This window comes from Colias croceus, chromosome 4 (assembly GCF_905220415.1).
Source record: "Colias croceus chromosome 4, ilColCroc2.1".
In the NCBI taxonomy this organism is placed as follows: domain Eukaryota; kingdom Metazoa; phylum Arthropoda; class Insecta; order Lepidoptera; family Pieridae; genus Colias; species Colias croceus.
Window position 1 is genome coordinate 412,269 of NC_059540.1, and position 16,487 is coordinate 428,755.

The 16,487-nt window shown below is 38.5% G+C and overlaps 2 protein-coding genes across 2 annotated transcripts in view; one reads left to right on the plus strand and one right to left on the minus strand.

Annotated features, from left to right (window-relative positions):
* Positions 1-16,111, minus strand: part of LOC123691493 (vacuolar protein sorting-associated protein 13D) — a 60,328-nt gene extending 44,217 nt beyond the window's left edge. Inside the window, exons 1-10 of the mRNA XM_045635912.1 lie at positions 15,823-16,111; positions 15,443-15,633; positions 14,228-14,407; positions 13,734-13,979; positions 13,183-13,350; positions 12,655-12,808; positions 6,723-6,904; positions 6,274-6,593; positions 5,816-6,002; positions 5,457-5,614 (exon numbers count right to left, since the gene is read on the minus strand). Of these exons, the coding sequence (XP_045491868.1) occupies positions 5,457-5,614; positions 5,816-6,002; positions 6,274-6,593; positions 6,723-6,904; positions 12,655-12,808; positions 13,183-13,350; positions 13,734-13,979; positions 14,228-14,407; positions 15,443-15,633; positions 15,823-15,919 (1,883 nt within the window). The 5' untranslated portion in view covers positions 15,920-16,111. The remainder of the gene's footprint in view (positions 1-5,456; positions 5,615-5,815; positions 6,003-6,273; positions 6,594-6,722; positions 6,905-12,654; positions 12,809-13,182; positions 13,351-13,733; positions 13,980-14,227; positions 14,408-15,442; positions 15,634-15,822) is intronic.
* LOC123691492 lies at positions 180-5,086 on the plus strand. Its single transcript, XM_045635911.1, has 2 exons — positions 180-2,003; positions 4,893-5,086. The coding sequence occupies exons 1-2, from the start codon at positions 402-404 to the stop codon at positions 4,905-4,907; spliced, it is 1,617 nt and encodes a 538-aa protein (XP_045491867.1). The 5' UTR covers positions 180-401; the 3' UTR covers positions 4,908-5,086.
* Positions 16,112-16,487: the final 376 nt, after the last annotated feature.

Sequence of the window (16,487 nt, forward strand, 5' to 3'; positions counted from 1 at the left end):
CAGGGTGAATTTTGCAACTTGGTGTAAGCGATACCAGAAATTATGTAGAATATCAGAAAATCCTAAAAAGAGTCATGAGACCGATTTTGATGCTTTTTTTTGGATTTTTTACTATATTCCCCTCAGTTTCGCATATCGCCCACCATACCAAGTAAAAATCACTTATTCTATATTGTAACGGACGTGACGTCGCCTGTCACTCCCGTCAAGCCAAGCCGCCATGTTGACCTCCCCTCCAACCAGCCACCATGCCTACCAGCCAGCCACGCGGAGGGGATAAGCCTATATATAGCCTAGCCATAATTAAAACGTTGATTTTTCTTGTGAAAACTTGAACAATAAAGAAGTGTGTAGCTACGCTGCAATTTTATTTTTGCCATTTCTTTACAATCAGAAGTGGTATGAAACGACATCGACCACAAGTTTGTCGACCTCCTGACGAATCAATGTCGGAGGAAGATGAGGGTACTTCTTCACCGCCTGCACGGAAGCTGCTCAAGAATCTGCTGGAAAAAGAAGTAGTAAAGGCTTTACGCAACCTGGAAGATGACCCCCAAGCTCCAAATAAGTCAAAAGTCCATCGTGCTGCATCTTTAATCCCGGAATTTGACCCTGATAGTGAGGAATGCACGGTACAAGCATGGATTCGTAAAATTGACCAAATTGGGGAAATAAATGGATGGGACGATACAACTAAATCATTTTACCTACAAGATAAGCTGCGAGGTCAAGCAAAGAAGTGGTACAATCGTCTAGAGAACTACGATTACACGTGGGAACAATGGAAGGATATGCTATTGCGAGCATTTCCTCGATATCGCGATTATGGAAACATGCTTGAAGAATTACTACAAAGGAAGAAGCAACCTACAGAGACGATGACAAAATACTATCAAGATAAAATCGCCATGTGCTTCCGGTGCAAGTTATCCGATAGCGCCAGCGTTTCCTGTATCATTCGTGGTCTGCCACTATCGCTACAACCTAACGCTCGAGCCTTCCAATGCCAAACGCCAGGAGAGCTTTACGAAGGATTTTTATGTGCACTTGACGACTACCGTACTTTACCTATCGAAACAAGGTTTCAGAAAAATTTGGTGAGTAGGCCATCTCACCCGGATAAAAAGTCAATGCCGCCCAATGTCGAAACAGACCCGTGTCCGAGATGCAAGAAAACTGGTCATTTACTGCGTGATTGCTCCCTACCTGACACACGTACATGTTATAAATGTGGAAATAGGGGACACATTGCTTCACGTTGTCCTACAATTGCCACGGACAATAGAAGATCTATCTCAACCGACAACATAAAAGAAGTAAATGTACTACGCCCTTATAATGAAATATACAAAAAAGTCGTTAAAGTGAATGGCATCCACGTGAAAGCATACATTGATACCGGCAGTCAAGTTAACGTTTTAAACGATCAAGTATCGAACGCATTGTCATTGGATGTCAAACCGACAAGTGTCACTTTAAAAGGATTCTCCGGTGGACTCTCAACGAGTCGTGGAGAAGTTGAATTTCAATTAGAAATTGACGGTATAACCATGAAATGCCACGCCTACTTGTCTAGCATAAAAATGGCCGATGTTAATCTTTTAATCGGCCAGCCTGTCATCAACAGCGAAGGTATGACATTGACAGTTAGCAAAGGCCTTGTCGAATTTAATCGTACTCAAGATCCCATATGTGATATTGAGGCTATCGAAGACCATGATCGCTTTAAAGTCGTCACAGTCAACGAAGAGAAACTTCCACCTGGCTCTTCCATCATTCAAGTGCGGGTTCTCGGAAATAAGGTCGGCAACGATGTGGTTACACCACCTCGGCATCATGAGCTGCAGGGAGTGGCCTACTCTCTCCCATCCACCCTGCTCACTGGTGAAGACGGGTACATCAAAGTCATCAACATGGGCTGCGAGGTTATCGTGTGGCCGCCGGGAGAGGTCCTAACCAGGGCTGAAAGCTGCCAGGAGTCTCCACTACAGCCAAATAGCCAGGTACTTACCCTTGCTTGCCATAGATTTGCCGATTATAATGTTAATAATATAGGTCAATCCTCAACTACTGACTTATGTATAGGAGGTGTAAAATTAAACGACATAAAAATGGGTCCGTTAAATAATAAGCAACATTCAGATCTTATCAGTTTATTAGTACAATATAAACATTGTTTTGCTAATGGTACAAAAGATCTAGGGTGCACAGATTTAGTGCAAATGAAAATAAAGCTTACTAGTGATCAGCCTATTTACTGCCAGCCTTATCGATTATCGCATAGCGAACAAGCAGTAGTTCAGTCTAAAGTAAGTGAATTATTAGATGCCGGCATTATCAAAGAGTCTGAATCTAGTTATGCATCTCCGGTCATTTTAGTCAAAAAGAAAAACGGTGACAGTAGGATGTGTGTTGATTACCGTGCCTTAAATGCTATTACCGTAAAAGATAGATTTCCATTGCCAAACATAGACGATCAGGTTTCGAAATTAGCGGGCCACAAATATTTTACGAGTTTAGATATGGCTCAAGGCTATCATCAATTACGTGTTAGTAATGAAGATACACACAAAACTGCATTCATAACACCTCAGGGTCATTTCGAGTACACTCGTATTCCATTCGGTTTGGCAAACGCGCCATCTGTTTTTATGCGGTTGATAAATAAAATAGTTGAATCTGTAGGTAGAACTGAAAATAATAATGTTAAAAACAAACATGGTAAACGTGAAATTTTGGCATTTCTGGACGATTTACTCTTACCCTCGAATGACGTTATGTCAGGCTTAGATATTTTGCAAGCGGTACTTGTCAAACTTGAAGTAGAAAATTTAAAATTAAACATGAGTAAGTGTTCGTTCTTGCAAAATGAAATAACGTATTTAGGTCATAAAATATCGGCTAAGGGTATTCAACCGGGCGATTCAAAGTTATTAGCGGTGTCTCGTTTTCCAACACCGACCAATGTTCATAGTGTGCGTCAATTTATCGGGTTGTGTAGTTATTTTCGTAAGTTTATTTACAATTTTGCCGTCATTGCCCGCCCTTTAACCGATTTAACTAAAAAGAAAGCTTCGTGGATATGGAGTAGTGATCAAAACAATAGTTTCGAACAATTAAAAAAGTGTTTGTGTTCTGAGCCTGTGTTAGCTTTGTACGATCCTGTGCTTTCTACGGAAATACATACTGACGCGTGTAAATTAGGAATAGCCGGTATACTTCTACAAAAACAGATTGATGGTACGTTGCGACCCGTTTTATATTTTAGTAGGGTGACGAGTAAAGAGGAAAGCATGTATCATAGTTATGAACTGGAAACTCTTGCCGTTGTAGAATCTTTACGTCGTTTTCGCGTATATATAGTAGGAAAAAAGGTTAAGATCGTTACTGATTGTACAGCAGTCCGCGCTACTCTTACTAAACGTGACATTATACCACGTATCGCAAGGTGGTGGCTTTCTATACAAGATTACGATATAAGCGTAGAGTATAGGCCGGGGGAACGAATGAAACATGTAGATGCGTTAAGTAGACATCCGGTAGACACTATGAACGTGAATCGTCTCGAAGTAGCGGATTGGTTTTATACGGTGCAATGTCAGGATGATAAGTTAAACGCGATCGTTAGTCAATTAAAAAATAACACCGGTGGAGCAGAAATAAAAAATAATTACGAAATCATTGATAATAGGCTTTATCGTAAAACTTTGAACGGCAATAGGCTAGTGGTTCCGAATTCAGCTAGGTGGAAGATAATGCAAATGCATCATGATAACATCGGTCACGTAGGATTAAATCGCGCTACCGAATTAATTAAAAATGAATTTTGGTTTCCTAAAATGACGCGATTTATCAAAAAATATGTGAATGCATGTCTTCATTGTGCATACGGCAAAGGCGGTTACGGCAAAATAGAAGGTAAACTCCATCCAATTCCTAAGCCCTCTGAACCTATGAGGATGGTACATATTGATCACATAGGCCCTTTTACTAGGACAAAGAAGGGATATCAATATATGCTCGTTATGACAGACGGTTTTTCTAAGTTCGTAATAGCTGAGCCTACGCGTACAGTCAACTCGATCGAAACTATAAGGGTTCTGCGAAAAATATTTAGTTTGTTTTCCTTCCCTGATCACATAGTCACCGATCACGGAAAAGCGTTCACAAGTAGAAACTTTAAGAAATTTTCGAACGATAAACAATTTAGACATACTCTTAATGCTATTGCTTGTCCACGCGCTAACGGTCAGGTGGAACGTACAAATAGGACATTATTAGATGCATTACGCGCCACAGACCCCAGCGAAGCCTCTATTAACTGGGCTAATTCTTTGCCCGATATAATTTGGGGAATTAACAACACAATTAATAACACAACCGGTTATAAGCCTTATGATTTGATGTTCGCTCGGGCAGGTAGACCAGTATGTGACGTTTCGGTACCTGGGCGTGTTTCTGAACCAATAGAGTCGCGTCGTAAGAAAGCAACAGATAGGATACTAAAAGCGAGCGCTAGAATGAAACGTAACTTCGATAGGAAACGAAAACCCGCTCACATATATAAGAAGGGTGATTTTGTGCTATGGCGTCAAGCACCCACTTGTTCAGCATCCAAAGTTAACACTAAACTTGACGACTTGTATTCCGGTCCTTATGTAATAACGAAAGTATTGGGCAATGATAGGTACCAAATTAGAAGTATAAAGGGTTTACGTGGGTATAAGAGTTTTAGTGGGTTAGTAGCTGCGGATTCGTTGAGGCCGTATAAAAGTATTGTTACAGTTTCTGATAGTGCTAGCAGTTCGGATGAGCAAATGGAAACTGAAGATCTTATTGATTTATTAGAGAGCTAATTATTTTTGTTGTTCCCGTGGGAACAACTGTTTCAGGATGGCCGAGTGTAACGGACGTGACGTCGCCTGTCACTCCCGTCAAGCCAAGCCGCCATGTTGACCTCCCCTCCAACCAGCCACCATGCCTACCAGCCAGCCACGCGGAGGGGATAAGCCTATATATAGCCTAGCCATAATTAAAACGTTGATTTTTCTTGTGAAAACTTGAACAATAAAGAAGTGTGTAGCTACGCTGCAATTTTATTTTTGCCATTTCTTTACAATATTATTGTTTTAGCGTGTGATGCTATCCTTTTTTTTATTTCATTTTTTTTTAAATATAAATTTTAATATTAAAAATGGTGGATAGAATTAATTCATACTGCCAGAGACAGAATGTGTGCATTTGTGCATAAGAATCACGTGCAGCTCGCGTAGTATATCGTAGTAAATCCTACGATGAAAGCTTCTTTTATGATTGACCACTAGAAATAAAATAAAAATGTCTTTTCTTTTTTTTATTTGGTTCACAAATTGGAATATTTACTAAACAAACATTTGCGGTGTAATTCCTAAATACGTGAGCACATGTTATTCTCTTCGTCTTATAAATTGACGCACCTGTGATCACAATTGAGTCCCACGGGTCGCTTCTCATACGTAAACTGGAAGAGCGGCTCGTCGTCGGCGGGCGCGTGCGCGGGCGCCTGCTGCGTGCGCCACCACGACGCAGCGCTCGCCGCCGGGTTCATCGCACTTAGGCCTTCGCGGATCATGCCCTAATTAGGTATATGTAGAGTGCATTTTAATGAAATGGTACTAGTAGTTTAACACGCTCACATTTGAACGAAAAAGTTTAATCACATAATAGGAAAAAAAAGTTGTAAATACTTTAATTTTCCTTAAATATATAATCGTAATTCGTCTTTTTTATAAACGTTCGTTCTTTTATAAACCTATACTCGACATGATCGTGTTACCTGCGGCGCGACGAGCACGGGGAAGAGCGTGCGCGGGTTGATGCGGTCGCGCAGGCACACGGCGCCGAGCGACGCGTGCAGCGACAGCGCGCCGGCGCGCGGCCGCGACTCCACGCGCACGCGCACCAAGCTGAACTGCAGCTCCACACCGCCGCCCGCGTTCTCGCTCGCTGACCCATTCGCGGAACTGCAGTCATTTTCAAAGAGAAAAATGCAGTTACATCCGGCTCGAAGGACTAATTTGTGAGAAAAAATAAAAAATCCGGCTCGAAGGACCAATTTCTTAACTTCATTTAACTGTTCTAAGTTTTATCCAAAACAATAAACGTCAAAAATGTCAAAAACGTTAACATATATAATTTCAAATTATCTTCGTTCTAAAAAATATACAAAATTTTAGAACAAATTGTCAGGAAACATTATTGTAGTACAAAATGTAATTTTTCTTAAAAACGCACCTATCCTCGTATTCTGTGCACAGATCGAAAGAACCAGTGTTCAGAGTGAACTCGAAGAGACCGAAAAGCGCGTCCCTTCTCAGCAGCGTATTATCATCCAGCGAATCTGCTATAACATCCAGAATCTCATGTTCCAGTCTCGCGGGTGCGGGGTCAGATGTGTTGGCGGGGTCCGGAGGGCTGGCGGCGGGGTCGGGCGGGGGGTCCGGGGGTGTTGCGTACCAGCCCCACCATTGCGGAAACCAGCGCACTAGCACTGATCGACCTGAACTGGCTTGTTCTGGCACTGTGGCTGTTATTGGCACTTTGCGTATCGCCACCTAGGGGTTAAAATTTAAAGTAAATATGTAACAACATAAGAAGAGACAATTTCAAATGTAATATTATTATTTTTTTTTCTACATCATTGTTTGATTAATTATCTTTTAATAATATTTAAGTTAAATAACCTCTCTGCATAATTTAAGTACGGACAGCGGGTTGGCCCACTCAAAGTCATCTTTGGCCTGTTTATCCTCCGGCGGCAGCGTGGCGGCCGGGTTGCATAATATACTGAGGCAAATCTCCACGTAACGCCGCGTCTTACGAGCTTGCTCTAAACATGACTCCCAAGTTGGTTTGGGTTCCATCCCTAAAACATATTGAAATTTAAAAATTAGTGAAAAGGAAATGTGGCCTGAAGGACCAATAAATTCAATGTATAATATAAGGTTAACTTTGTTATAGTCGAGCCAATTTAATAGGCAACATTTGACGTCTATTAATTTTATCTTCGAAGAGAGGTAACCTGCTTAAAAACATCGATTAAAGTGAATTAATCGATACGGATTTGAAACATTTGTCAATCGAATTTATTAATTTATGATGATTTTTATTCACAAGTAATCAATGCATTCGATTCTAGATGTCAGATTTCGATTTTTAGAGTAACGTCTCTGGTATTTAAAAAGAAAAAAGGTTTATTGACACAAAATTGTAGCGACGTCAGTTCTTCAATTCAAAAATTGTTTATTATGTTTAGAATGGTTTATCAGTAAAATGAAATCTTAAAATTACTTGTATCGGTCATTATTATTATAAATATGTAATCATAATTGAAAAAAGTTAAGCAAATGTGCAGTTCTAACAAAACGAAATATCATGTTATTCTATGTCGTCGTTACTAGGTTACGTTGTTGAATTTTGTTGAACTGTCAAATGTTGCCTATTAAAATGGCTCTACTATAAGTGCGCAAAAATCGTAGCTAAATATAAAAAAAAAAATAATAATAATAATAAAGGCGTAGGGATGTGACGACCCCATCGCCCCCGGTTGGCATATCTACAATAGATATCCCAGCCGTGCAGTCAGTCACCCCGCAGGGCACCTTGTGGCGAGGTGTTGGGGAGTAGCGACCCCGCGGGAACCGAGCGCTCCCGGGGGAGGTCCCTGTCCTCACCTCTGGGCTGTCCCGGTGGCAGTTCGGAGTGAACAATGACGAGGTTCAGGATCCCCCACCTCTGGCTTGCCTTTGTTGGCCGTCCAGAGTGGAGCCGCTAGAGCTATATGCTCGGGGGTGGAAGTGTCTAATGGCGTAATAGCGGGGAAACCCGCTCCGGGCCCGCGGGCTCGCGATGGTGAAACCGGTGCCGCACCTCTCTACACCCCCAGCCGTTCAGCTGATGTTGCCCCCTTGTTGCCATTATCGGTAACCTTTTTGGGAGCCCATCGACCGAACTGGCGAGTCACCGTCTGCCATAATTTTCAATTTTTAATATTGAAAAGGCAGACGTCCATAGTCCCCATAGACCCAATATACCTGTCCATGTAACACCCCCTTCCATAACCCAGTTTTATTCATTTCCATTTTTCTGCAATAGTCCTACATTGGCCGCGGACTGCCCAGGGCTGTATCTCTATAGTGCAGTCATGGGCAGGCTGCGGCTGGTGTCCCACAACACATTAAATTCTCTAAAGGGCCTCTGCGTGTTGGACCTGTGTCCCCACGTAAGCCTTCCAAAGGACCGGGTATCATCCTTACGGCGATACCCGTGTATTATGGAGAGAGACATAATAATAATAAAGCCTTTATTTCCGAAAAAAGTTGACATATATAAACATAAAATTACTTAAAACTAAAAACGAAATTTCACTATAAAATATCTCTAATTTCGGTATGCCTTACGGCAAAGGCCTCCTCCAACTCTTTCCATTGTGCTCTGTCTGCTGCCACTCTTGTCCAAAAGGGCCCTGCGGTCATTTTTAATTCGTCCTCCCATCTCCTAGCTTTGCGGCCCCGGCTCCTTACTCCATCCCTAGGGTACCAGACAGTGACCTGTTTGCTCCATTTTTCTTTTTTGCAGCGGAGCATATGTCCAGTCCATCTCCATTTTAATTGGTCTATGCTTTTAAGGATGTCTGTTAATTTTGTTTTACGTCTAATGTCTGTACTCTTAACTTTGTCTTTTAGTTTCAGACCCAGCATGCTCCTTTCCATACCTCTTTGACAACTTGCTAGTTTATCCCTATGGCGTTTAGTTAGAGCCCAGGTTTCGCAGCCATATGTTATACAGGGTAGGATGCAGGTATCAAATGTTTTCTTCTTGATCTTAATTCCCAGAGACTTGCTTTTCATGATTTCTTTCATGGCCCAGTATTTCTTCCATCCTGTTGCAATTCTTTTGTCTATTTCTTTGGACATTTGATCATAAGGTGATATAATCTGGCCGAGATACACATATTCCTCTACATATTCAAGTTTTTGTCCATTGATGGTTATGTCTATGGGTGTTGAATTCGTCATTACTTTAGTTTTACTAGAGTTCATTTCTAGACCCACTTCCCTGCCTCTGTCTGCTAAAGTTTGTATCATAGATTCCAGTAGTAGCGGGTCTTCTTCTAATAACACCAAGTCATCAGCAAATCTGAGATTATTCAGTCTTGATCCATTTATGTTAAGTCCCACATGCTCCCATTCTAGTTTCCTGAACATTTGTTCTAGCACTGCTGTAAACAGCTTTGGTGAGAGTGGATCACCCTGTCTGACACCCCTTTCAATTGGAAAAACATCTCCCATTGATTCCAGTCGGACACTAGCTTTACTTTCCTTGTATATGTTTTTGATGATGTCTATGTATAAATTTTGAATTCCCTGCTCTTTTAAGCTTTGCCATACGGATTCGTGTTTGAGACTACCGAAAGCTTTAGAGTAATCTATGAATGCCAGATAAATAGTTTTATTGTATTCATTGTATTTTTGGATAAGCTGTTTAATTGTATGTATTTGATCAATTGTACTGAATCCTTTTCTGAAACCAGCCTGTTCTATCGGTTGGTTTTCGTCTAGTTGGTTTGACACTCTGTCCAGGATAACTTTTGCGAAAACTTTATATACATTCGAAATTAGAGATATTGGCCTGTAATTCCCAATATCGTCCTTTGCACCTTTCTTGTACAAAAGTATTATGTGCGATTCTGCCCAATTGCTTGGAATACTGCTTGTATATAAAACCTCATTAAAGATCCTGGTAAGTATTGGGGCTAGTTCTGTGATTGTCCCTTTCATCAGTTCATTTGTAATTTTGTCAGGACCAGGCGATTTTTCCATCTTTTGACTTTTAATAGCTTTCTCTACTTCCGATTGTAATATTTCTGGTATATCTTCATTAGCTTCCGTCATGTATTGTTGTATTTGAACATGTCTCCTTTCATTTGTCTGTGTGTTAGCCTGATTTGAATATAATGAACGATAATAGTTTGTCGCTATATTCTTGATTTTACTACGAGATGTTACTTGCAGTTCTTTGTCTCTTAGCTTTGGTATCCATTCTTTTCCTTTTTCTCTAAGTTCTTTAAGTGCTTTTTTTGTGCCTCCTGTTTTGATAATATAATTTTCCAGGGTTTTGTGACGTCTATTATTTCTATCTTTCCTCATATTTTCGCGGATCTGTTTGCTAAGATTGGAGATTTCTTTTTGGTTTTCTTTCTTATTAAGTATCAGTTCCTTTCTGTCTTGAATTAGTTTTAAAGTTGTTTCACTTAAATAGGTTTCTTTCTTCTTGTTTGTTGTTGTACTTGCCTGTTCTTTGAGCTTGTTTTCTACTTTTTTGTATTTCTCATTTAGTGACATATTTGAGTTAACAACTTCCATTAAGTCTTCTGTAGTTTCGAATTTCTCCCCCTTTTTGCACGTTAAGTAAATATTTTGAACGGCTCTTGGTCTAGGCTTCTTTAAACCACTTGCTTTGAGACAGCTACGTACCATACGGTGGTTGGTATTGAAGTTTAGGTTTTTCACTATTCCCGTATCACTAAATAACTTCGCTTTGTTGGTTATTATGTAATCAATTTCATTTCTGACCTTTCCGTCTGGAGATATCCATGTCCATTTGTTGTTGAGCCTTTTGCGAAAAATGGAGTTAAGAAGTGTTAAATTTTGCTCAAGCAAGAATTCTACTAACTTTTCTCCATTTCTACTTCTTTTACCTTTCCCATATTTCCCTATTATATGTTCTTCTCCAGTTATTTGGGTACCTACTTGTGCATTGAAATCCCCCATGAGTACTAAATTGTTTTGAGAGTATTTTTCTGAAAATTCCCTTAGTTTATCATAGAATGTATCTATTTCTGCTTTTGATGCTTGCTCTGTTGGCGAGTAGACTTGAATTACTGTCCAGTTTTTCTTATGTTTGGGTAAGTTAATGTGTATTGCCGCTATTCTGTCTGATATTCCTTCAAAAGCGGTGATGTAGTTCTTGAGTTTTAACTTCACCAAAAAACCTACTCCTCTATGTCCAGAGACTTCGCCTTTATAGTACATAATATAATTATTTCTCTCTTCTATTCCTTCTCCTAGTCTCCGCATTTCACTTATGCCCAAGATGTCCCACTTGATGGTCTCTATAGCTAACTCTAGTTCTTTCAAACTTTCCTCTGTTCTCAAGGTTCGCGTATTAAGTGTACATATATATAAATTACTTTGTTTTTGTATATCTTTTTTTGTGTTGAATTTAGTTGGCAGATTTGGTGGTCGTCTTCCCCCACGGTGACCAGCCGGCTTGGGGGGTATTTTCTTGATGTTTTCCTTATATCTATATTTGTTTTAATATTAATTCTTTGTTTGTTCCGGTCGGAGGGGGCCTTTACTTGTTTTTTGACATCTCTGAAACAGAGGCGGATCGTTCGCGCGATACATATGTAAGGATGCTTGGCTTGATTACTCCTCTTTGGGTCTTAGCATTTTCATCATACTTTGTGTTTAACTTTTTCTGAGATGAATCGGTTGGAGAACCTGATTGTTCTCTTTTTCTTTTTTCACGATGGCTGTTGTTGGGTTTCTTTACAATTAGCTTATCGTATTTTATAAATGCTACATTCCCATTTTTTCTTTCTATTTCCACTTGTTGCTGTAATTTTTTACGTGTCTCTAGTACTTCTTTAGAGTAATCCTCTTTTACATACACGCCTGGAGGAAGGTTTCGCTTGTTTTTCAAAATAATATGTTTCTTCCATATGGTTGTTAGTGATATTATAACTGGACGGTTCTTATCTGATTGTTTTCCGATTCTTTTAATATTACTTATTTCTTGACTATCTAGATGTATACCTGATTCCACAACAGTTTCTTTCACTAAATCCACTAGTTCTATTTCTGTTTTTCCCTTTTCTTCAATGCCGAAAAGAATTAAATTTTTTCCTCGTTTTTCCTTTTCTAAAGATGATATTTTTTGTTCCAAATTACTGACTTTAGTTTTAAGGTTGTTATTTTCTTCTATCAATAATTTCATCTTTTCGTCTAAGGCCTCCATTACATTTTTCGTTATTGCTGTTGTTAATGTATTTGTTTGTTCATTAAATTTTTCGTTGATTTTTGAAAACAAAATTTCCATTTGTTTTTCCATATTATTATTGGGTAATTCAGCTTTGAATGGTGGTAACACTATCACTACTATTTATGGTTGAAATGTCAAAGTCAATGTTTGTTGTCACTTGTCACTGACAGTTTGTTTGATATTTTGTTTGATATTTGACAGTTATTGTTCAGTGGAATGTTTTATAACGTTTTTTTAGGTTATACTGATCAAATAAAAACAATGATTTGTTTTGGAAAGCACTGTATCAAACACTTTAACACTATTTTGAGATGTTTTTAAGTTCTAGGTAAGATTTAAGCCTAATATGAGTTTAAATTGCCACTTTTACACTATTATTTCAATAATATTCACAGAGATCACTTTCGTACGTCTTTTCACTTTCGCCACCGGAACCGGACCAAAAAAAAAATAATAACTAGATTAAAAAATAATGCACTATATAAACTTGCTTTTGTTAGGTGCACGACAATCGTAATCCAATTTTAGAATCAAAAAAATAATTAAAAAAAAATTCTTAATTTTTCTCACACGTATGATGAGGCAGATGCGCCTTGAGCGCGTAGAGCCACCACAGGCGCGCATGCGCGGCGAGCGGCACGAGCGGGCGGAACGCGCGCGCCTCGCGCAGCCGCGCCACGCGCTCCAGCCCGCGCACGCACCCGCACATCTCGCTGTACTGACGCTAAAAGCACACGTGTTGTTAATGTGTGGGTGTTATACCAGAAAAAATAAGGATAGTAATTTGACAGACATTTTATAGTACATAAAATGAATTAAGACCGTATAATTGTTGCTTACTTGGAAATTACAATTTTTTCAATAAAATGAATATTTTTAATTTCATGTTTTATGCAAAAAATTGAATAAAATACTTTGGTTTGTGTGAAAGTGTTCGAAACGATCAGATTCAGGATTAAATAATATAATGAAAATTACATTTAGAATCCGACAAAAAAAAATATTTTTTTTTTAACTTTACATGAAAATTTAGCAAAAAAAAATAACTTTATTAACTGTTAGAATACAAACTTGAACGAAATAATAAGTTTTACACACCGAAGTAAGCCTCAACAACACCGCATCCAATGTCAAGTGGCACGCTAGTCGCGGCCGCGCGCGGTCCCGTAGCGGCTGCTCGCAGCGCTCGCGGCGCACGCGCGCCGACCCGCCCGCCGGCCGCACCACGAACTGGTGCGCGCTCACCCACGTGCTGCACATGCGCTCCTGCACCACACATGCAGATATACCACATAGTATAAATAGTAGATGATCGATATTCATTGCATTCTGAACTGAGAAATCATATCATTCGCTTATAAGATAAAAAATTGAACTTTTTTGCAATTTTCTAAACGGATGAATAAAACAAGAAATTTTTTATTTACAACTTAAAATTACATGTTAAAGTTACATTTTCAGTATTCTATAAGATCAGACAAGCAGAGCAAAAAGGACAAAGTGAAATTTAAAAAATTAGAAATTTGTACCATACAAACAATTTTCCGTTTTTATTGATGATATTCTCTTATAATTAAGTGTATACTATACAAAATAAACAAATAAAGAATCAAATCTCTACATTACTACGAATTCTAAAATCTATTCACCGTAAGTTCAGACATCGTGCAATCCGCCATCATAGCGGCCACCGGCATGGGATCCCAGTAGACCGCCAGGTTGACGAGCTCGAGCAGCTTAAAGGAGCAGGGATCGTCGAGCGGCGTGAAGCCGCGCCGCCAGCCCGCGTCGCACGACTCCGCCGCGAGCGACTCGGCCGCGAAGCCGCACGCGAACGCGCGCCCGCCGCACGTCAGCGCGTCCTCGTAGCGGATGTGCACGTCGTTTATTTTCAACTGGAAATTTAACAGTTTATTGGATTATGATAACTTGAAAATATGACTTGCTGCATAGTGTCCTATTTTAAAAACAATATAACAATTGTGACATTTACTTTAAATCAGATGTATTTATTTATATGTACACTACATTGCCATAGCAAAAGCGAAAGACGTTTAAAATTCCACGTTTTAAGAATGATAGAGAATAATTTCTGTCAACAAATCATTTCCCAGTAGAAAACTCTGAAATATTTGTCATTTACCTGCAGATTCTCTACAATATTGGCTAGTAAGCCAGTCCCATAGTTGAGCCATGATGAATAGGATGTGGCGTAGTATCCCGCGTCACTAGCTTCGTGTTCCGCTCGCCACTGAGCTTCTAGCGCATCGAGAATTGATACCTTTTGCTCATGTGCTATGGTAGCTTCCACTGCACCATCCCACTAAAAATATAATTCAATATAAATGTATCACTTCATAATATGAAAGTTGTGTCTGGTTGTGTTGTGTCGTTCTGACCCTATGATTGCTTTTAAACATCACAACGGATTTTGATGTGGTTATATTTTTCCACAAATAGAGTGATTCAAGAGGAATAGCGTGGTTTTAGGCAATGTGGGCAAAACCGCAAGTCCAAAGCTTGTAATTATTAAAATAGTACTTTATTCTAGTATTTAAAATGAGTCCTGATACCTTTCATGTGCATTTCTTCTACAATGTGAATACTTTAGCCTAAACACAAGAATGCTTATACATAATTAGTCATTTAAACAGTTAAAACTGTGGAACATGAGCTCATTAACATAGTGGTAAGCCTATTAGTGTTCAAAAGAATTCAGGTCAGTAGATATTCTAAAGATAATTCCTGACCTGATAATGATATTCATATAATAAAAACATAGGTATCAAATTCTAGAAATGTTCTCTATCATTTCCGATATATTTGGTACAAAATGTAAACATTGATATGACACATTCATCACTCATAATAAAATCCTTACAGTTGATTATCTAATCTTTGTGACAAAGGTGAAGGTTATTGCTAACTTGTAACATTCTTACCAAAATTATTTTACAGATTTTTATCATTGTATAAAGATGAAATAAACAGTATCAAACTTAATATTTATAAACAAATTAGAGCATTAGTATAGTAGTAAATTACATTGACACTAATTGAAAAAGTATATACCAGGTATATTGTTATTCAAATATTAAAATCCAATTAATGAAAATAAATTGGCACAACTGAACAGATGTTTATTAAAATCTTTATTTACAGACATAATAAATAAATAAATATATATATACATATTTTCTACCTACATTATGTCCATGACATATTAAGGACTACATTTTAGGCACCACATTCCATTAATCACACATGCATCATCAATATTGGCAGCTATAGCACTTCTATATCCATCTTCATTATTTTACAATTTTGGAACACAGCCAAATAATGAAATGCAACAAACCTCATCTAGATTAACAGGAGCTGCGACAAGGTACAGCTTCTCAATAGCAATGAGCCAAGGCACTGAACGGATTTGCCGGACTGGCACTTGGAGCTGCACCTTCCCAATGAAGCCAGCTTTGATCTCCACTGGCAATCCCAAATGCCGTAATGCATCTTTCTTTAATGGAAGATTTTCTAATTCAACCTTACCTGGAACATCAATAAATATTTTTTTTTTGTTGCTGTTTTCAATGTATGAAACTTTAAGTATTGCATAATACGATCTTCCAGTTGATTATTTAATATTTTGTGAAATAAAATGAACATATTATTTAACTAGTAAGGAAACAGATATTTCCTGTTTGTATTGTGAGGTTTGTTTACATTCTTTTAACTTACCAGAAAGAAGTGCCACACTGAGCTGATCGGTATTTAAATTTTCTACATATTTTCCAAGATAATTGTTTAACACCCAAGCCACTAAGCCTTCCAACATTGTGCATTGTTAAATTTCCAATAGCACTTTCATAAAAATAAGATCACTCTCTTATGATTACAATAAGTTAAAGGAGCGACTACACATCTATACTTTAAATTATACTGATATAGACAGTGGGAAAATAATAAAACCGCTAACAAGTAACAATATTAAACGTAAATATTAATCCCGAACTTGTACTCTATATTTTGGAAACATTTTTATTTCATAGATGACATTTGTCAAATCACAGGGATGTCATAATCCATTGAGGAGTGAGGACTGAAAGTTTGCTGAAAGTTCACAAACTTGAATGAGAGGAGACAAGAGCGTTTTCACATTGTCCGGTCCGATATCGGATAAAGGCCCTACTCACGGTTCAACACAACCCACAATCTGCTGACACAATTTGTTGAAGTCGCGATTTTAGGAGGAGACAAAAATTATGTGATGCGTTCCAAATTACGTAGGTAAATAGAAATATCTTTGCAATTATTTCTCAACCCTCGAAACCCATTTCATATTACATAATAGTAATATAAAAATATATATTGAAAAATATTCTTCTTATGTGTGCTATAAATAT